The 22,896-nt window shown below is 34.1% G+C and overlaps 1 protein-coding gene across 1 annotated transcript in view; it reads right to left on the bottom strand.

Annotated features, from left to right (window-relative positions):
* LOC150079856 (protein ILRUN) overlaps positions 1–22,896 on the bottom strand; it is an 89,155-nt gene that overhangs the window by 41,174 nt on the left and 25,085 nt on the right. Inside the window, exon 2 of the mRNA XM_090382568.1 lies at positions 4,421–4,575. Within this exon, the coding sequence (XP_090238694.1) occupies positions 4,421–4,575 (155 nt within the window). The remainder of the gene's footprint in view (positions 1–4,420; positions 4,576–22,896) is intronic.

The raw sequence follows: 22,896 nt of genomic DNA, 5'->3' as shown, positions 1-22,896 counted from the left end.
TTTATGACTGTTAATGCACATAGTATCTTGAAGAGCTTGAAGATGTTTAACTCTCATGCAAAAGTGAATAGGATAATGCCACTGAGTTCTTCAGTATCTCCAAATTAAAGTAGAAGTTTGCTCTGGCAGCAAATAATGTTTACCTGTGCCCACAATGGAAAAAAATACAGTCAGAAGTATAACGAAAATTTTAAGATTTTATTTACTTTAATGGCAATCAATCATGAAACAAATTGTTAAAAATCATGAAAAGAAAGTTGTTTAGTTATTCATTTATAATTTTAAGAATCCGGCATGCAATGGTCTTTTGAAGGTAGTAGCTGTATTTGTAATGATATGTGATCCCTGTATGCTAATTTTACTGAAACTTTACTTTCTGTTATTATATTCACCTGAAATTTCAAATAGAAGTAATGACAAATGATGAAAGTAAGCAAGCTTATATAGCTGAATGGGAAAAAGTTTTTTTTCCCATTCATCTGTTGCTGCAGAGTATAGCCTTCAAGGAGTTTCTAAGAAAGTGAAATATAGTATCTGGAAATGGGATGGAATGATTTTATGAAAAGAATCAAAAAAAAAAAAAAAAACATGACTATGATTTTTTACTTTTAAGATACTTGTACTATTGGCTAGTTACAATAAATTAAAAAAACTATGGTAAACATTTATATACAGTCGTGTTATAAACATCACAAAAATTATTTTTTATTAAAAAATAACTACTACAGTTATGAATATGGTATTAGATTTTGCTAATGCTTATAGCAATAATGACCACTAAAAAGGTTCAACAAGAAATATTTCCTATTGACTACTACAGCACTATTAACCAGTCGAAAAAATATATTTAAAATTGACCATGTTACAAACATTAAAAAGCCCTGAGGTTCTAACAAAATCCCATGAATTGGCTTCATTATTAAGAAAAGCTATTAAATAAGTTATTTTATCATTTCATTTTATCTTTAAGAACATTATTTGATAAATATAACTTTTTGACCTGTTATTAATTATACTAATAAGTATAATTAATAACAGAAGCTGTTTATTTATAAATTAAAATTTGCTTCCTTATCAACAAATATGAATTTTTTTTCTTTTTTATCTGATTCAGATTTTCGGACTCCAACATTGCAAACACCCACTAAACAATTTTCACAAGGATCTAGGATCAAATATTCACTAGAAAATTCTTTTTACAATATTAAAAAAAGAAAAAATAGTACCAATTTTTTCAAATATTTTCAAACACAACGTAACTTGATATCATTAGCACAGATGAAAAATTAAGCACATTAAAAATTCAGTTATATGAATAGCTTTTAAATAAATAATATATCATTTATAATGTTATCTTTAAGAACTTTACTTGAATTATTTTTATAATATTGTAATGTTCTGTGGACAAATGAATAGATAAATGTAACTTTTTATTTATAATCACCAAAACCTGGATGTTGAAGTAGCTATATTAAGACACAAAACAAGCTGATTTTGAAATAGTTTAGCTACTTGGGTACATAAGAGACTAAACAGAATCGAGAATTGTGAATATTAATGCATCTTAACATACAAAGTACTACAACAGAAGAAAATACTGTGAATTTTAAGTTTTCTCATATACCCTTTAACTTTTTCATACTTGAGCAACCTGTGGTGGCTGTGGGATTGTAACTAGGCAGCTATATTCCAATTTTTAACTTATAAAAATTTCATGCCTAAAGAATGAAATACCCAGAATCTTCAGTTCACTGCCTCTGCCTGTCTGAATAAAATGGAATCGTTTGTGTCAACAGCAAACATAAGAGAGCATGTTTTCATGAGTCAAATAAAATATTGATGCCACTGAGCTGTCAACTATTCTAACTGCAATATCTACGAATCCCAAGTTACTGATATTTTTAAGACATTTAAAAATATCAATAACTTGAAAGAGGCTATAATAACAATAAATAAATAAATGCTGGCCCTACGACATTCTAGCAGTAAGTGTTGCATGGTAAAATGTACTCTTATTTTAATAATTACAACTAGGAGGCTTTGCCCCCTGCTCGCTGTGCTCACTTTTGATAAAATAAAATACTTACAGAAGCTTTCAACACTATGTGTGTCTCTTCCTCAGCTATGAATAAAAAAATACATTACCATATCTATATAATATCAGTGTAGGTACACCATAAACAACTCTTAAAGAAAACTGATTGTAGTGTGAAAGGCATCATTTCATCTGTATCTCATATCATCTGTTCATCCTTCACAATGAGCTACCAAATATTGCACTACCCCGAATAAATAATGCTTCACTAATAGAGAAGACTATCGCTACTTATTCTCGGTGGGTGCCACCACCCAGACGGCACTGTTTCAAAGCTAGTTGGCTTTTCATCGTTGTGTGCCTTTCACACTACGATCATAGTTTTTCTTTAAGAGTTGACTATGGTGTATCTACACCGATATTATATAGATACAGAATCTTAAACTCTTAAAATATTATGCTTTGTTGCATTTAGTTTATTTAAATAAATACGTTACATATGGAAATCAAGAATGGTACTGCGTGGTCATGTTAGATATACATAGCGCATGACCACGCTTAAACAGAAGCTTGTTTTACCACAGTAAAACGTATTTTAGTATTTGTTATGTATTACCATGTAACCCACATCTCTCTTCTCCCATTGACTGAATAAATATCACTAGGAGGAAAATTATTTTAATGTACAGATAGATACACTGAGTGATCACTGAATTATGACCAGTCCTATGAAAACTGAATACAACCCATTGACCACGTGAGGTACAAGAGTATGGAGTTAGTTGACCTATGTAGCATAGATAAAGGTGTCAGTGGTTCAGTAGGTAGTAAAATTCTGAGCATGATGGGTAAAAGGAAGGATTTATTGGATTTTGATAAAGGACAAATTGGAGGTGCTCGACGAGCTGGTGCCTCAATTTCCCAGACGGCTGAACTGGCGGGGTGTTCAAGAGCCGCCGTAGTTAAAGTGTACCAAGACTGGCTTCAAAATTGTCAAACAATGACCTGATGGCAAAACTGCAAAGGTCAGCAAAAGGTTAATGTTAGAGGTGAGCACCAGGTCCGATGACTCGTACAGGCGAACAGACGCAGCACTGTTGAAGAGTTGACTATCCAATACAACATGGGCCAACCAAGAACAATATCTGGCATGACCATGCGTCACATGCTCGCACGCATGGGCTATACCAACAGATGACCCCTACGGCATCCTCTCCTAATCAAGGTTCATCGGCGTAAAAGACTTGCTTGGTGCAAACGGCATGCAAGTTGGACATTAGAAGACTAGAAGAAGGTGTGCTGGTCGGATGAGTCACGTTATTTACTCCACACCGTGGATGGTCGTGTATGGATTTGGCGTCAACAACATGAGGCTCTTGATCCATCATACATGGTATCAAAAGTGCCAGCTGGTGGAAGCAATTGTATGGTGTGGGGCGTGTTTCACTGGCAGGAACTCAGACCTCTGGTGCATGCGGAACAACATATCAGTGGGCTCCGCTATTGTCAACTGCTTGCTGACTGTGTACACCCTGCTATGTTACACTTTTTCCCGAATGGTGATGGTGTCTTCCAAGATGACAATGCACCGAGCCATTGGGCACAACAAGTGCAGGAATGGTTTGAGGAACACAGTTCTAACTTCCAGCATATTGACCGGCCTCCAAACTCCCCCAATATCAATCCCATAGAGCACTCATGGGACACTATGGAAAGGCATATCAGGCGTCTGGATACACCAATCACCTACATTGCTGACTGCATTACACACAGCTTGGTTGGCCATACCTCCCGAATGCTTCTGACACCTTGTTGAATCAATGCCACGTCGGATAGCTGCTGTACTAAGGGCAAAAGGAGTACCTACGAAGTATTAGGTAGGTGGTCATAATTCATGATCATTCAGTGTATATAACAATGCAGTGTTCAATTTTAGGGTTTTAACAGATTAAAAATAATTTCAAAACTTAAAGAGAAAATACAAAATTTGGTAAGCCATATTCAAAATACATTATTTGTTCATTAACAGAACTCTATCTGAAATTAAATGCAAGATAAAAATTCTTTCAAAAAGTGTAATGTTCATGCTCTAATATAAACTTATCTATAGGAAATACTTTCCCAATGGTTGAAAATGTTTCAAGTGGTTTCAATAAATAACAAAACTTACTAGCAATATTCCAGTAAACATTACTATTTTTAAATTTCACAAAATGTTTAAAAAAAAAAAAATGTATAAGCAATAGCCCTGAAAATATAAAATTTGTTCAGAATTTTCAAATTAATATTATGTTACTGCTCAAAACTGATGCATCATTTACTAAAATTTCAAGTTGAAATGTTTGCAATATACATTTTACACACTAAAATATATATATTTTTTACCAGAGTTCTGAATTTTCCACGTTTTTAAAAATTTAGTATTAGGAGGAACTGCTTCTCCTTCACCAATTGTTACATCCTTTACGAAGGACATAGAAGGAAAATGATCTTTAGGGGATTCAAAATCAAAATATGCACATACTGCTGCTTGAAGATTCCTGAAAGTACATAAAAAATAAAAAATATATAGTTACTCATAAAATGCTATATGCTTGAACCTATCCCTATACAATAACAAGTACTTTGAATTTTCAAAAATTAAAATAATTAGATTAAATAGTTAACTTATTCAATTAAATTTAGATTCTGCATTACTCAAAAAAAATAAAATCACAGAAATGTTATTATGTACAATAATCTGGTAGTATTTCTTTCTAGAGAATTATGGGAAAAGAAAAACCTTTATATTATTAAAAAAAAAAAAAAAAAAAAAAAAAAGGTTAAATAAAAACTGAAGATTTTATCTTTTTTATTATTTAAAAATTATATACATTCATATAGTACACTGAATATTTACAATTTACTATATCAATAGGTCACTGCTGTTCAATCAATTTAAAATAAAATAACAGATCCTTCAAAAAACTACACAGACAATACATAAAATTTCTAGATAGAAAATGTCATTTTTTTTTTAACTAAGTATATTGTGGATTAAATATAAAAATATGAACACATCAAACCTGAATAACTATTTCAATTATTACAATTGCATAAAGAAAAGAAACTAAAACCCCTTCATTATAAGCTAAAAATACTGCAGGTACATATATGATATGATGTTTTAAAATGGTTCATAGTGACTCATATTATTTCTTTTCTTGCTTTTAAAGCTCATATTATTAAGATCTCATGTAGAATTTTCATGAAAGCAATGTAAGAGAATGACATAATTTCCCATATATTAAGGGAAAAAGTGATCTTAATACATCCTTAAGATATACAACTTGTATGATTAAATCTACAACTGTGGCTCACAGTGGGGGGGAACAAAATGTTCATTTATTTGGACAATTCTTGTTCTTATTTTAACCATCTCAGTGATTTAGACAATCCCATGATTTCATAATGTTCACTGTAAAGGTTTAGTACAAAACTCACTTTCAAACAATATTATGCCAAATCTAATGCTTAACAGTTGAGCATTTTTCTGGAAAGTACAGTCAAAATGCTTACTGAACTTTCATCACCAGGATGATCTTACAATGGCTTTCCACAACAATTATCCTTTGTTCCACTGTTAGCCATGGTGGTGAACCTAGAAAGATAAAAGAAATTCATAAGTACTGTACATCTACAAAAAAAAAAAAAAAAAAAAAAAAAAAAGAAAAAAAAAGAGAGAATATATCGTGCCAGGCACTGATGTCATTCAGATATATCTGTAACTAACTGAAAACCATTAGTAAAATTGCAAACCCATTATCTAAATTTCTTTTCCTATTTTGTGTCATTCTACTTGTCCTATACAGCATCATAAGATACTGCACATAAAAAACTAAGAGGATATTAACCTTCTCTGTAAAGAATCAATGTGAAATTTGAATGACAAAAATTAATCTTTATAAATTGTTCTTATCATATGAATTTCACTGCGTACAAAGTATTACAATAAGTTATAAGCCAAAGCAATATATATATTTAACAATTGTTGACATTTTTGTATTACCTGTTGTATCGTGCCATCAAAGCCCAATCAAGAAAGCTTGATTGAGAAATCAAGCAAGGAAATCTAGGACTAAATGTCCAATGTAGAAGATTACCTTCCATCCAAATTAGAAGTGAATCCAGCAAGTACTATAGTATTATAAATCAAAGCCTACTTTGAGGACTATGTTGATTTTTATAAGAAATCATATTATGCTACAAACTGGCTTGCAATGCAACAAATTTATTCTTTCAGCGGGAAGTTGTTTTAAAAACTCATAATTTGAAATTTAATTAGTATAATAATAGCTAAGCGCATTTTTTATCAGTGTTACAATTTTATTTTAAATTCTCATTTGTAACATATATAAATAACTGCTTCTTTAACCCTTTTGTGAGTATGCATATGTTTTTTTCAGTTATATATACATTTTGAAGGTTCTTTTAACACATTATCAATAAATTATATCTATAGACATAGAGATTCCCTTGAAACTTTACAGAAACATGTTGCCATTTATTAACTGTGTTTAAAAGTATTTGTAGCTATTTTTATATTTTTGATAGTTTCAAAAATCAGCGTGGGAAGAGATACCATTTCAACAAGATTTCAGAAAACATGGGCTTACACAACCTGAAATTAAAGAAATTCTACAAAATTCAGATAAAACATACATAAATGAAGAGTATATTACTGAAAATAAAAAAATAATAAAAAAAGAGGAATCACAAGTTTTGTTTTTTTGACTGTTTAAATATTTTTTCATATTTTTTTCAAATTTTTTAACAAAATTTTTATTTTATTTTTTATAATAATCCATCTCTAATGGTTGGCTATAAGTTAAGTCAAAATAGGAAAAAAATTAATATTTAAATGTATTTATGTATTCAGTTTTCACAAACTCCCCAAATCCTTGAAAAAATTTGCTCCAGGTCATGTGCATATATGTCCAGAAACTCACTAATGAAAAGGTTAACCTGGAGGCTAACCTTTTCATAAGTGAGTCCAGATTATGTGCATACATGCCCTGGAGCAAGTAATCTGACAGGTGACCCTCAAAAATAACATTCCCATGTTAACCATTAATCAATGAATAAAAATCTGAAATTTTTTTTCTACATTCCTAGATATAGTCACATTATCACTGCAACAGTTTCTGAACTGATTTTTTTACTTTTTATACTACAGAAATTTCATGCAAGAACCTGTCAGGTTACTCATCACCGTCTTTGCAATTACTGGCATTTTGGTTTAGCATGATACCAGACTAAGTACCAATGCCGTATTTGAAGTTTCAGGTTACTTGTTTTTCTTCTCACACTAGTTCGATAAACATGTACATTTTTATCCTAGTTGTTCTTGAAACCACACCAAATTTAAAATAAACCTGAAAAATGGAAGTATCGAATAGTATCAAATGTATATAATATTTTTAAATAATATATATATATATATATATATAATAAGCAGAAATATATGCATATGTGCATATTTGAAATTTCATGTACTTTTAAGTCTTTTAAACTAGAAAATGTAAAAGAATAAGACATTGAAATTTCTAATTTATGTCTAAAATGTTTTTTTGCAAGTTTCAGTAGAATTAATATATATATATATATATATATATATATATTCGAAAATAAAGGTGTGAAACCTATAGCATGTTTTATAATTAAAAATTTTTTATTATATTTTAAATCCATTAAGAAAAGATGAAATATTAGCACTGTTTCAGCAAAATTCAAAAAATCCAAAACATTTTCCGAAAATTAAAAAGAAAGTTGGACACCTGTCAGGTGACCTGCCACCATTTTTGCTATATTTTGGGCACTACCATCACCTTGGTTAGCACTTTCAAATTAAATCAAATAAATCTTTTACTGAGGATACACAGGTTGATTATAAAATAACTTCTTGTATTTGAGGCCTTATACAGTAGACTATGTCCATTACACAGTAGACTGTGTAATGGATGCCTGCAGAGTGAGGTGTGATGCCAGGAGAGATCAAACTACCCTTGGAAAAATCTAAGCTCCCCTCCTGAGCCCAATGCCAATATACATATTAAAGTGGAGACCAGCATTAATAAACATCACTGATTGTTGTTTAGCATATAAGACTATTTCATTTTTAAATGACGTTCTTCCATATTTGGCAATTTCTGTAATCAGCATTCTTTAAACTCTGCTACAGATTAGTCTAGTCACTCAATATTCTTAATTCTGTTTATAAATTTTTCTATGACTATACAATATATTCACTAGCAGCATTGAGTATTTTTTTTTTTTTTTGTCTGATGCTGTATAAGCTTGCTTTCTTGCATCATTTGACACCACTAATACTAAGATTTGGCTGCAGTACTACTACTACTATAAGAAAATCTACATTCTCAGTTTTAACTAGAATAAATCATCCACAAAGGCTGTCACAGCATGTCACCAAATTAGCAAAATTAATTTGCTTGCATTTGAGTAGGTACATATAAAAACAATCAGTATGAACACTGATCATAGAAACAGGTGTTTACAACTATTTGAAATAGATACAATTTTCATATTTTGTATTATTATACTCAGTGGCTGAAGTTATGTAGCCTACATATATATTCGTTCTTATGTCAGTGTTTTTTTTTTTGTTTTTTTTTATAGCAAAGATTTTATTATTACATTGACAGCAGTGATTATATTTTACAAATATAATATCATGGTTAATAAATAATGCCTAAGCAAAAAATAGAAATTGAACTTTTAAAAAGCGTTTCCTTAACTTTAGGTAGCCTATCCTGATATTCGTATCCAGCTACAGCTGTGCCCACATGCAATCTCTGGTCTCAAATTTCTTGTATAAAATTGCTCACAACTTTACTGAAACATGGACCATAACAAAAATTATGCAAATACTAATATTCTCATAACACAGCTTCAGTATTATCTCCCACAAGGTAGCAATACTTCACTAACTCACCATGTTACAATCTTATCAGTGTCATCATTGATAAACAACCTTTGTTCTTTGAAAACATTACAAAATAGTTATCCTGCATCTGATAATGCAAACTTGAACTATACAATTATGCAAATTTAACAACAGATATCATGGGCACATGCCTAATGTAGGAACATTCCTAATTTTGTCATGTTTATAATACTCTGGAAGTTATTTTACAATCACTCTACGCATGCCTTTAAGTGACTTCTTTTCATAAAATCAAAATAAAAACTTTAGTGTAAATTTTATTACGTATTTTATCACTTTAAAGATACGGCAATTCCTAAAATCCTGTCTGTGTAATTAATCATAATAAGTTAATATAATTTAGCCTCCATTCCAAACATAGTAGATAATTATGATTTTGTAGTATTCTGGACAAACATAAAGGCAGCTCAAGCATGATATCTGAATGTATTGCATCTGTAAAATTTTTATAATCGGAAAAAAAAAAAAAAAAAAATCATATTTTGTGTATATTATTAGAGTAGATCAGTGGTTCTCAAATGGTGTGCTGTGACCTTTTCAAGTGTGCCACAAGATTAGAAAAAACTCCATTAAGTTCAATGGTAATCACTATTTAGGCATACTGTGAATGTGTCCTTTAACTTTGAGTGTGATTTGAGTGACAAAAGATTAAGAATCACTGGGTAGATCAAAAGGTCATTGCCAATTATGCTATAAGAGCTCATCAATTAAGATTTTAGAATTTGTATTACATCTGCGGTTCCCAACCGGTAGTTTGCAAACCCCCAGGGGGTTCACACTAAAAATTCTATAATGGCGACTGCTTAATTTACATAGGTATATTATTGTAAACTACAAAATATAACTAATAATAAACAATAAAGTAAAATTAAATTAAAAGTAAAGAATTGCCAAAGAAAGAAACCACATCTCCCACAATTCCTTATAATTAGTTTACTATCTTACAATCATGTTAAATAAATGTTTTCCATACAAAATTTTTTTGATTCTCAAGGACCATTGTTATGTATAGGTACTTTTTTTTTTTTTTTTTTAGAACCTATAGTACTTAGTATTGTGCATGGGTTGAAAAGTTGAAAGAAGATACTTGTTGACATTAGACTTGAACTTCTGTTGATTGTAATTTTCAGGAAATACATAAGAAGGAGGGTTGTTCCAGAAAACAGAAATTGAATGAATAAATGAGGAAGAAGAAAAGTTAGTTCTGTGAGTTTGAACCTGGACAGTAAAAGGATGTTGACTGGTTGCGGTACATGTTCGGATTGCTTTGAAAAAGAAAGTGGGAATTATAGAAGTCAATTCAGAAGAACAGTGCCCGTGGAAGTATCTATAGAAATGTCTATGAGACAGAGTGTGGGGGAGACTGTTGCGCAGGTAGCACAGTGGTATCATCACCATCCTCCCCACACCAGGTGGAAAAGACCCTGTTCGAATCCCGTCGATGACACAAGGAATTTTAATGGGCTTTTTTCACTCTGTGGCTGAGTTAGTCAGTCTCAGACACAATAAATATATGGGTAGATGTAATCATTTATGGGTGACCCTAATATCATAATTTTTTTTTGTTAGAGATGAGACATTAATTAACCTAACTTCTTCTTTTGAACGGAATCTAGAAGCCTGAGAGAGGTTTTGGGGGCACCGCCCCAGATGTGGGAACAATATTCCGTGGTAGGCTGGATTTGAGATTTCTACAGGGTCAACAACAGTTTGGAAGAAAAGTAACGCAAAGAGAAAATGAGAAAACCCAGTTTTTTTGGATGCAGAGGAAGCAATATTTGTAATGTGCTTTATGCCAAGAGGGATTAGAAGTCAGGGTAATCCCCAAGATCTTGCCTAGAACTCGGAGCATCATCGAAGATAAACGTAGGAGCAGAAGAATCCTTTTTGCGAGATATAAGACAGGACTGAGTTTTAGAAGGGTTGAAATCAACTAAGTTGTTTTTGCCCCACTGGAGAATTACCTGAAGATCGGCGTTTAAGGAATTGGTAGCAGATTTTGAGAAATTGAAGCTGATTGAGCAGGACAAGGTTTCTCAAAATGAAAAGTGGAATGCAATGTGCTATCATCAGCAAAACTATGGATAGGATTTCCAGTCAATGGAAGAAGGTCTAATATACAAGAGGAAAAGAGTGGGGGAAAGAACTGAATCTTGGGGAACACCAGCATTAGTGGAGAAGCTAGAAGACAGAGAGCCGTCTACCATTAACCAGTGAGTGATCAGAGATAAAACTGGATACTCAATTACAAAAAACAGCTGGCAAACTATAGGATGGAAGCTTATTTAGAAGACCTTTAGGCCAAATATGAACGAAAGCCTTTGAGATGTCAAGGGCAACTGCTTATGTTTCACCCAACTTTTCCACTGAATTTGTCCCTAGATGGGAAACATAGGCCAGAATATCACCAGTGGATCGACACTGACGGAACCCATACTGGCGATCGTTGATCAGACAGAATGTTTCTAGATAATTTAAGAGTTGGTGGTTAATTGATTTCTCTATTACTTTAGAAAAAGTAGAAGTAATTGCAATGGGACGATAATTGGATGGAAGGGATTTGTCACCCATTTTAGGAACTGGCTGGATATGAGCAAATTTCCAAGCAGAAGAAAAAACACTTTTGGAATAAGGAAGTGAAAAAAGTGACAAAAAAACAGAAGTAAGTTCAGGAGCTCAGGTTTTGAGAAGAAGTGGAGAAATACCATCAGAACCTGGAGCTTTTTTTAGCATCAGATTCATCAAAATCCTTCTGATATCCTTTTGACGGAAGACCACAAGAGGCATTGAATAGAGTGTACTGGGAATGGTTTGAGGTGATTTACCAAGATCATCAATGCATGAGTTGAAAGTAAAATAGAATGCTAGCAGGTCAGCTTTATCTTTGGCTTATGTGGCAACAGAACCATCTGGTTTTGACTGAAGTGGGAACAGAGATGGAAAAAAATTGCAGCCAATAGTTTTGGCAAGACCAGAATGGTTGGCTACCATTGGACAAGAAGCAAGTTTTCTGCTCTTAGTCTGTTCGAAATCTAGTTTAGACGAATTAATAACTGCTTTACAAAGTATAAATGATACTTAATAATCATTTTTTATTATTACACTATATCGCTTATAAAAATTTTGTACTGGAAATATTTTATAATAAAAATTCAGAAATATTATACGATTTCAGAGAATACAGGCTTAGTGGTTCACTAAAAAAATTTTTACGTTGAAGGTTGACGAGGCAATAAGGTTGGGAACTGCTGTATTACATTAATACCATATTTATCATGTTTATAATACTCAAGATATGTTTAGATTAATAAAATTTTTCATTCTTTAACATGGAAAAAAAGGTTGAAGGTACAAAAAAAAAAAAAAAAAAAAAAAAAAATGTTAGTACATTAAATTTTCAGGATTTCAACTTGCATATAAACCACTGCTTCATAAACACTACAAAAAAAAAATTAGCATTTACCAAAATATTGATGAAATATAAAAAGCAGCCACAAAAAAGAGAGCCTGCCTATATCGCTTCTCTGCTTATAGTGCTCTGCACTAGTCCCCTAGCAAACAATACAAGGAGTTTATTGTAGTACTTTATTAAATTTTTGTATATGAACATAAGTATGCACCAGTTGGATAGTTTCTAAAGGTATATGGGCAAAATCGCTCTAGCCTGGCAGTGAACAACCTTTTTGGGCATGAGGGACAATTCAGAAGGGAAAAATGTTTGCAGGCTGCATTATAAATGATATCTGTATTATTTATTTATTTATTATATTATAAATCAACAGGGATTACCTTTATTTTAGATATGATAATTGAGAGCTATTGAGTGCTCGATAATTCCTATATTCTATTATGTTATAAATCAACTATTTATATATTATTTATATTATTTATTTATATATCATTAATGACATTGCAAACTGATCAATCACTATTATGATATATAAAAGATTTATGAAATGTTGAAAGAGATTACATTTACATTGATATTTCTTGTTGTCCGGAGAGTAAACCAAAGCAAAACCAATTACCACCATAGTTATTTTTATGAGAGAGGAAACTTTTGTTTGATTTATATTTTTGTATTAAAAGTATTAGTTGTATTATCAGTAATACAATGTTGTAAAATCATGTTTTGCACCCACATTTTGCTGAGTATTAATCTAGCCTTAACTCTAAAGAGGAGACCCAATTATTTTGTCATTGTGATCAAATTCCTAATAGCTTCCAAATTTATTCATATTTAAAACTGGAACTTCCATTATCATATGCTTATATCAGTTTGCTTATATATATATATATATATATATATATATATATATATTGTCAAACAATATGACAAAATATTGTTTGGCAATTCAAATTTAACAGTTCATCACTCACATCCAATACATGGTCCTTTATGTTACTATAACTAAACCTTGATGTTACTAGAACTAAAAAGATCATACAAACACAAAAAAATTAATAATAAAAATATATAAATATAAATAATAAGAATAACACTCCCGTGATATTAAAAATTCCATGGCTGACCTCACTAAAAGCTGCCCCTTACCAGAGAGTCAATCAATCAATTTTGTCATTAAATTAGTTGCCTTCAGCTGTTCTCAATTTTAGGCATATTTTAAAGTAATGCTGTTATTACCTCTTAAAATGTTAAAAGATATGCAGATATTAAACTATTAACATAAAATTTATTCTATTAAATACACAGATTTTAAAAATGTATAATATGCTCAATATACACTACCTAATATACAGTATCCTCTTAAAATTGTATAGATACTAAATAGCAATACACACTGAAGATGGCTCACTAAAATCGCCATTGCAAAATTTCTGCCCAGATTTATTTATTAGGTGTACTATTGGTATCAGAGGCAACGTTTCAGAAACAGCATATTACTAAATAATATTGATGTAAGGATTTCTCAGCCTAAAATTTCATAATACTTTAAAGAAAAACAACTTCAATAACATGTAAAGGCCTCTTTCTTATAAATACTCAGAAGTGTTTAATTTTAACTTGAATTTATGGTGCAAAGATAATGGTAACAAGGGTCATAAGGAATAAGAAACATTTAAAGTTGAATTTGAAAGTGTCTGCAATTCTGCCCAGACACGATAGGAGGGAGTATATGATGAGAGGCTTGTCCATCAATTCGGCTCTGGAGAGATTGTGCAAGGCTCAAGGGGCAGAATTTTTCTCGGCCTGGTCTGTGCTTGTTAACAGAAAAAGACTGCTTCAACAGGGATGGGATACACTTAAATAGAAAGGGTGCAAGAATATTTGCTGGTGCTATCAAGGCAGTGTTAGGGGGATCGGAAAACTGCTAGATTGGGGGATTCACAGACTGAAAGATTAACGGTAGCCGCAGGCAGAGGCTAAAGTGATCCTTGCACTGCTTCTGTTAGAATGAGCAGCAGCCTGAAAAACAAGGTGCAGGAAATTAAAGAGACTGCTGGGAGTCATTGCAGAACAAGTAAATACATGAGCTGTGTAAGGGAAGCTAAGAATAGGAACAGGTGCATGTATTATACTTGTGTACACCAATGCTAGCAGTTTGGTAAATAAATTTCATAAATTTGAGGTATTGGTAAAAAAAACATCAAAGGCAGACATTGTTGGGATATCACAGATGTGGTGTCACACAGATATAAGGAAAGCAGAAATGGAATTTAGGGAGTACAATGTGTACAGGAAGGATAGACAGGATAGGAAGGGAGGAGGGGTTATGCCATTAGTTAAGAAACATAAAATCCAAGGAAGTACAGCCAATCGACTTGGGTGGACAGTGCAGTCTCGAGTCAGTTTGGTGTGACAAAAGCACTGGGAAAGCAAAATTGAGAGTAGGAGTTTGTTATAGGCCTAATGACTCTGATGAGTATAATAAACAGATGTATAGAGAAATAGTGGGCCAGTAAATCAGAGTGTCTTATAATGGGGGATTTTAATTTCCCAGATATTGACTGGAATTTGTGGATTGGTCACACACACTAGCACGGCTTTTGTGGATTTATTGTATGATTATTTTCTACTGCAGCATGTTCGGGAGGAAACTAGAGGGAGTATACTCTTGACCTGATTATCAGTAGTGATTCTTCATGCATTAAGAATCTGCAGATAAACGAACCACTAGGTGGCAGTGATCACAGTGTGTGAAAGTGGGATTTACTCAAAGAGGTAACTACCATCAAGGGTAAAGGGAAGGGTTTTTGTTTTTTCAAAGGTGAATACGGTGGTCTGAGACAGTATTTAAATTCTATACGGTGGGACCAACTGATGATGTTACCAACAGCAAATTCAAAATGGGAAGCATTCAAAGAATTAATCTTGGAAGCTACTAGGCTTTTCATACCAACTAAGAAATATTGTTCAAGTTTTAGGCCTAAATGGATGTCAGATGGACTAATGAGACATGTGGCAGAGAAGAAAAATGAATGGGATACATATAAATTAACAGGTGACACTGAAGCCTATGATAGATATAAGCTGGTCTGGAACCAAGTCACAAAGGAGGTTAGATGGGCAAAGGCACATTACGAGAAATCTTTGGTAAAGGATGCAAAGAAAAACAGCAAAGAGTTCTTTACTTATGTAAATTCTAGGAGAAATGGGATGAATCAGATTGGTCCTCTTGATATCGATGGTTCAACCGTTGATGATCCTGCTCAGGTAGCTAACAAACTAAATGAGTATTTTGCATCTACATTCACACTTGAGAAGTTATTCATGGAGAAGAATAGCAGATGGGAATTAAACTCTGGCAGTGAGCTAGATGATTTTGTAATAACTGAGAGCAAAGTGAAGGAGAAATTGAAGGTAAACATAAGGCACCTTGGGTGGATGGGATCTATCCAGTTATATTAAAGTAGGCAGCAAAGGCAGTAAGTAAACCCTTAATCATAATCATAAGAGCTTCCTTGGACTCAGTGGAAAGTATCCATAGACTGGAGATGTGCAAATGTGACCCCAATTCACAAAAGGGGATCAAAGGGCGACACAAGTAATTACAGACCTGTTATCACAGGTCTGTAATTACTCCAGAAGCTAAACTGTTAGTTTAAGGGAAATTAATGGAGGCACTGGTTAAAGAAGCACTGTAGGATCATCTAGACAAGACTTCAGTTATAGCTCTGACACAGCATGGATTTGTTAAGGGGAAGTCTTGTCTGATCAATTTGACTGAATACTATGATGTGGTCACAAAGGAACTGGATGCAAAGAATAATTGATATCATATATTTGGATCTTAGAAAGGATTTTGATACTGTTGCACATGGAAGACTGCTGCACAAATTGGAGCAGTGTGGCATTGGAGGAAAATTGCTCTTATGGATAAAGGGATGGTTGGTGGGAGAAGACAGAGTAGTAATCAATGGACACTGCTCATCATGGACTAATGTTATTAGTGGAGTCCCTCAGGGTTCAGTGTTGGGTCCATTGTTGTTTTCTGTATTTATTAATGATATTGATGATGGTATATCAGGCTTAATGTCCAGGTTTGCAGATAATACGAAGGTTGACAGGGTTGTTAATGACACTAATGACAGTACGCTGCTGCAACAGGATCTAGAAAAGTTGAGCAGATGGGCTGAGAGGTGGTAACTGAAGTTTAACATTGTCAAATGTAAATTACTGAATATGGGAAGCAGTAAACCCAGAGTAACGTATCAACTGTGTGGTATTACACTGAATGTGATAGAGAATGAAAAGGACCTGGGGGTAATTGTGCAGGCAGATATGAAGTTTTCTGAGCAGTGCAGACGGTCTGCAAGAGTAGCTCATGGTGTCTTGTCAATGAAATACAGGAATTTTTTTAGCAGGGATAAGGAGGTGATTATCCCCTTGTATAAGGCAATGGTCAGGCCAAACCTAGAGTACTGTATACAGGTCTGGAGGCCTAATTTTAAGAAGGATGTGTAGCTGCTGGAACAAGTACAGAGAAGGGCAACAAGATTAGTGAATGGAACAAAGGGTTGCTCTTACGAAGAAAGGCTTAAGTTTTGCAAATTACAGCGTCTGGAGAATAGGCATCTGTGAGGTGATCTGATTGAGGTGTATAAAGCCTTGAATGGTTTGTGCATGCTTAATGCTGATGGGATTCTTCCACTTGCTCAGAATAATCGTGAGAGGGCATAAATTCAAATTGAGGAAAGACGGTTGTAGGATAGATGTGTGGAAGTTTGCCTTTAGCCAGGAGGTGGTTGATTGCTGGAACAAATGTCCATCTGTTGTTGTAGAAGTTGATAGCTTAAATAGATTCAAGGCAGAACTAGACAAACATTTGGAGGAAGTGGATGGGTGAAATGATAAGGGTTTTTTATTTTTTATTTTTGGCTGATTCTATATAAGCTTGCTTTCTTGCATCGTGTGCCATTACTAATGTTAATGTTAATACCAAAAAAAACAACCAGCGGAGAAGGTAAAGAAAGCCTGCATGAGAAGCATACAAAAGTTCGATGAAATTTACTGGTAAAAGTACAGTGGGTGTTATCAGTCAGGAGTAGAAATTGAAAAAAGGGTCAGGGGGTAACCTGACCCTTTATTCTTTAGTATCACTGGTGGACTAGTGGATAAATTGTTTATTAAGAAAAAAAAAAGGAAAAAAAAGGCAAAGGAAGCCCACATGAGAAGAACGGCAATTTTCGAAAAAGTTTACCGGTGAAACTACTTTACGAACATTTTTTTACGACGCCAGAACTTCCAATATGACTCTGTTTGTGATTCAATTAGTTAATTCAATTAGTGATTCTAAAGAAAAAAGGTCAGGTTACCCCCCTCCACTTCAGTAGGGTTTCAAGCTCCCGTGGGATTCAACTTCTACTCCAGACTGATAACACCCACTGTCTGTTTACTGAGTGAGCAACAATACAAATGCCGTTACGGCAAAGTAGTTTTACCGGTAAATTTCATCGAACTTTTGCATGCTTTTCATGCAGACTTTCTTTACCTTAGCCCAACCAGCTAGTGCAGCCAAAATCTAATAGTAAATATCTGGGAAAAGCAGAGTAATTCAAGAATTGCATAAGCCAACTTATTACCCAAGGGATGATGTTACTTCTAGCACAATGAATAATGCACCATGATTAAATAATGTTAGACTGATTTGAATAATAGTGACGTCTCCTATAAAGTCCACGATCTTACCCCTCCCAACAACGGAATCTCATTTCTACAGAGTATGTGTGTGTGTGAGATGACAACAGAGTCATCTAGCACTGGGAATCACTGCATGCTGGATAGTATATTGAAATTTGTGTATGGTATATTGCATTGGCTCTCAATGACAGAGGGCTTTTTGCTGCCACAAGCTGACCATGAGATTGAGTTCTATTTAACAGTGGGGCCATTGAAGAAGTTGTCATTATGGGCCCTGAACCAGCCTGACATATTTACACATGGTGGTATGGTGCATTATTCTGCTGTAATTAACCATCACCTAAGAAGTAGGCAGTCAAAATGTAGACAATGACGTCTGTACCAGCCATGATCCAGTGATCGGCATGCTCAGTCACAAGTAAGCCAGTTGTAGGTTTGAGCCCACACAGTGCCACAAAAAAATTTATGTATGGCCCAAATTGACTATGGGGCAGAAAATCTGGCTGTCATTAATAATTCAATATGCAAGTAGTCACAATAAATTTTTTAACTCTTCTGGCTTTGGCCATCTAGAGAATAAAAAAAAATTATTAATTTAAACACATTCTAATATTTGGGAAACACTAGAATTTTTCATCAGAAGTTAATGGAGTCAATGCAGAGGTGATCCACTGCAGTGCTGCACACAAAAAGGGATTGTGCACAACATAAGATAAACATATCTCAAACTGGGTATACGCACTTAAAAAAAACTGCACAATATGAGATGGTATGGCCTGAATTTTATTTTATACTGTTTGATTCATATGGAATTATTTACTAATAACACAGCATAAAGAATCAACTTATCTTTACTTATTACCCAATTTTATAAAAATAAGCCAATTTACTATTAACAGTTATGTAGTAAAATTAAACATTTCTTGTTTTAGTATTGGAAATGATGCAAGGAAGCAAACTTATACAGCATCAGCAAAAAAAAAAAAAAAAACTCTCTACCTGCCTCATACCCCCTCTAATGATTTATATAATTCTTCCTTAAATTTACCCAAACTACCTACTTCCACAACACCAAACAGGAGTGTGTTTGTTTCAACAATCAGTCACTCTCTGGCTGAAAGAAAATTTTCACCCATCTACCCTGCAACCATTCTTTTTAAGTTTTATGTTCCCTTATGCATGTTCTTCAGGAAAGAGTAAGAATGCTATTAGCATTTAGTTTACTCAATCCATTTAAAGCCTTAAATACGTCACCTGACTGAATCTTAAACACGTCTTCTCACAGAAGCCTAATTTCCAAGCACTGTAATTTGTACAGTTAAAGTCTTTCATGGTACGAAAGTACCATGAAAGACTATTAGTATTTAGTCTATTATCATTTAGTCCAAGAAAGACTATTAGCATAAAGTCTTTCATGGTACTTTCGCACCATGAAACACTTTGGTTTGAATTTTATTGGCGCATTGGAAACTATGGCTATAATGTGCCAAAACCAGATACCATGAAAGACTTAAGGTGTCTTTTGTGCATTTGTCTAACCTTGCTGTTCTCTTCACCCAAAATGAGGCTGCCAGGTCTGTGGGTAGTACAGAAGATTGCACCTAAATATTGCCTTATAAAATGAGATAATCATCTCCTTTTCCCTGCTATCAAAATTCATGTATATCATTGACAGACCATATGAGCTGTCCTAACAGCCTGTCCATACTGCTCAGAAAACAATGTCAGACTGTATAATTATCCCTACATCTCCCCTCCTTTCTCCACCATCCTGAGTATAGTACAATCCATTTTACATGTTATTCTGGAATTACAGCAGTCCGTAAGCAGTACCTTGCATTTATCAATGTTAAAAAAAAAAGTCCATCTGCCAAATTTTTCTAGGCACTGTTGCAGTAGCATACTCTGATTCTTATCATTAACCACCCTGTCAACTTTTTATCATCAGCAAACAAACCTGCTATGCTTCATCAATATCCTTAATAAATAAGTAACAGTAATAGGCCCAACACAAAACTCTGAGGGGGCCCAACTGATAACATTAGTAAAGAAGAGCAGTGACCATTAACATGCTCACCACCTTTGATCCACACAAGCATCATAGAACACTAGATGTTGTGCAGTTATGCATATAATCATTCAAAAAGGCACTGAAATAGTGTGGCACACAACATATAGGCGGGTCATTCTTAAGTGGTCAATAAATGAGTGCTGTAAAACTAAAGGTACATGAAATTGAAAACTGCACGATAATCACACATGATTGAACTGTGCTATTTGCAGAAATGCTTGGTTTTTGTTTATAAGCTTGGTACATTTTGTTTATTGGTCTTTGCTTGTGTTGAGGTTAGTGTACATGGAATAAACATTTCATAAAATTTTGAGGTTTGTTTCAATTTACAGCTCAGCCCAAAAGGAAGTTCTCACTCTTAGCTACAAATTCCAAGCTTTACTTTCCAATCATTATTTCTGAATTTTTTGAACATTCAGGATTTGGGAACATTGTTGTTTCTCAACATAAACATTCTGAAAATTACTGCACACTGAATGCACTCTCTTAAATATAGGTGGAAGAGAACATGTTAATAAATACCCCCTATCCTATCTCACTCGATCATCCCTTTATCTATGGCATTACCTTGCCCACAATGCCATATTGTTCCAAATTGTACAGCAATCTTTCAAGTAGATTATAAGAGGAAAAAAGGGGTAGAATTTTTTTCAGCCTGGCCTGTGCTTGTTGACAGGAGAGACTGCTTCTACAGGGATGGGGTACACTTCAATAGAATGGGTGCAAAAATATTTGCTGATGCTATTGAGGCAGTGTTAGGTGGGTCAGAAAACTGCTACCTTGGGGGATACACAGACTAAAAGGTTAACAGTGGCCGCAGGCAGAGGCAAAAATGATTCTTGCACTGCTTCTATTACAATGAGCAGCACCCTGGAAAGCAAGGTAATGAAGATTTCCAGGACTGCTGGGAGTCATAGTGGAACAAGTAAATACATGGGCTGTGTTAGGGTAACTAAGAGTAGGAACAGGTGCATGTATACCAATGATGGGAGTATAGTTAATAATTTTGATGAGCTTGAAGTGCTAGTCAAGACATCAAAGGCAGATATTGTTGGGATATCAGAGGCGTGGTGTCACACAGATATAAGCAGTGCAGAATTGGAATTTGGGCAGTAAAATGTGTACAGAAAGGATAGACAGGAAGGGAGGAGGGGTTATGCTGTTAGTTAAGAAACACAAAATCTAAGGAACTGCATCCAACTGATGTTGGTGGACAATGCAATGTTGAGTCTGTTTGGTGTGACATAAGCACTGGGAAAGGAAAAATAAGAGTAGGTATGTGTCATAGGCCTAATGAATCTGATGAGTATAATGAGCAATTGTGCAGAGAAATAGAGTGGGTCAGTAAATCAGAATGTCTTATAATGGGGGATTTTAAACTTTCCGGATATTGACTGGAACTTGTGGGTTGGTCACTCGCAAGACTAGCAAGACTTGTGGATTTATTGGATGACTGTTTTCTACAGCAACATGTTCGAGAGGCAACCAGAGGGAGTAATACTCAATCTGATTATCAGCAGTGATTATTTGTGCATTAAGAATTTGCAATGTACTGATGTGGGAATTATGATGATGTTACCAACGTTGATTTCTAAATGGGGGACTTAAGGGCCTTCAGGGACGTAATTTTGGAGGCTACTAGGCTTTTCATTCCAACTAAGAAATACTGTTCAAGGTTTAGGCCTAAATGGATGTCAGATGAATTCACGAGGCTCATGGCAAAGAAGAAAAATGTATGGGATGCACATAAAGTATCAGGTGACACAGAAGCCTATGGCAGATATAAAGTAGTCTGAAATCAAGTCACAAAGGAGGTTAGGCAGGCAAAGGCAGATTACGAGAAATCTTTGGCAAAGGATGCAAAGAAAAACAACGAAGAGTTCTTTACTTATGTAAACTCTAGAAAGAAAGGGATGAATCAGATTGGACCAATTAACATAGATGGGTTGACTATTGATGATCATGATCAGGTAGCTGATAAAATGGATGAGTATTTGGCATCTACATTCACACATGAGGAGTTATTCAATGAGGGAAGTGCCAAAAGTTTATCAAACTCTAACAGGGAGCTAAGTGATTTTGTAATAATCACTTAGCTAAACATAAAAAAGGCAATTAAGCAAACCCTTGGCCATAATTATGAGAGCTTCCTTGGCCTCAGGGGAGGTCCCTATGGACTGTAGGTGTGCAAATGTATTAAAAATTCACAAAAGGGGTTCAAAAGGTGACACAAGTAACTATAGACCTGTTAGTCTACAGTTACTTGTGTCACTGGGGAAAATAATGGAATCACTGGTTAAAGAAGCATTGCAGGATCATCTAGACAAGTCTGCAGTAAAATTTAAGACAGCATGGGTTTGTTAAAGGGAAGTCTTGTCTGACCAATTTGATTGGATACTATGATGTGGTCACAAAGGAACTGAATGTCAAAAATAATTTTGATATCATATACTGTACTTGGATTTCAGGAAAGCTTTTGATACTGTTGCACATGGAAGACTGTCATACAAATTGGAGAGGTATGGCATTAACGGTAAGTTGCTACAATGTACAAAGGGATTGTTGAGTGGAAGACAACAGAGAGTGGTAATCAATGGGCACTGCTGTTCGTGGAAAAATGTTATTAGTGGAGTTCCCCAGGGTTCGGTGTTGGGCACATTGTTGTTTTGTATATTTATCAATGA

The sequence above is a fragment of the Mastigoproctus giganteus genome, chromosome 10 (assembly GCF_048544385.1).
Source record: "Mastigoproctus giganteus isolate SK-2022 chromosome 10, ASM4854438v1, whole genome shotgun sequence".
NCBI classification, from domain to species: domain Eukaryota; kingdom Metazoa; phylum Arthropoda; class Arachnida; order Uropygi; family Thelyphonidae; genus Mastigoproctus; species Mastigoproctus giganteus.
This window is presented reverse-complemented; position numbering and strand designations above follow the sequence as displayed.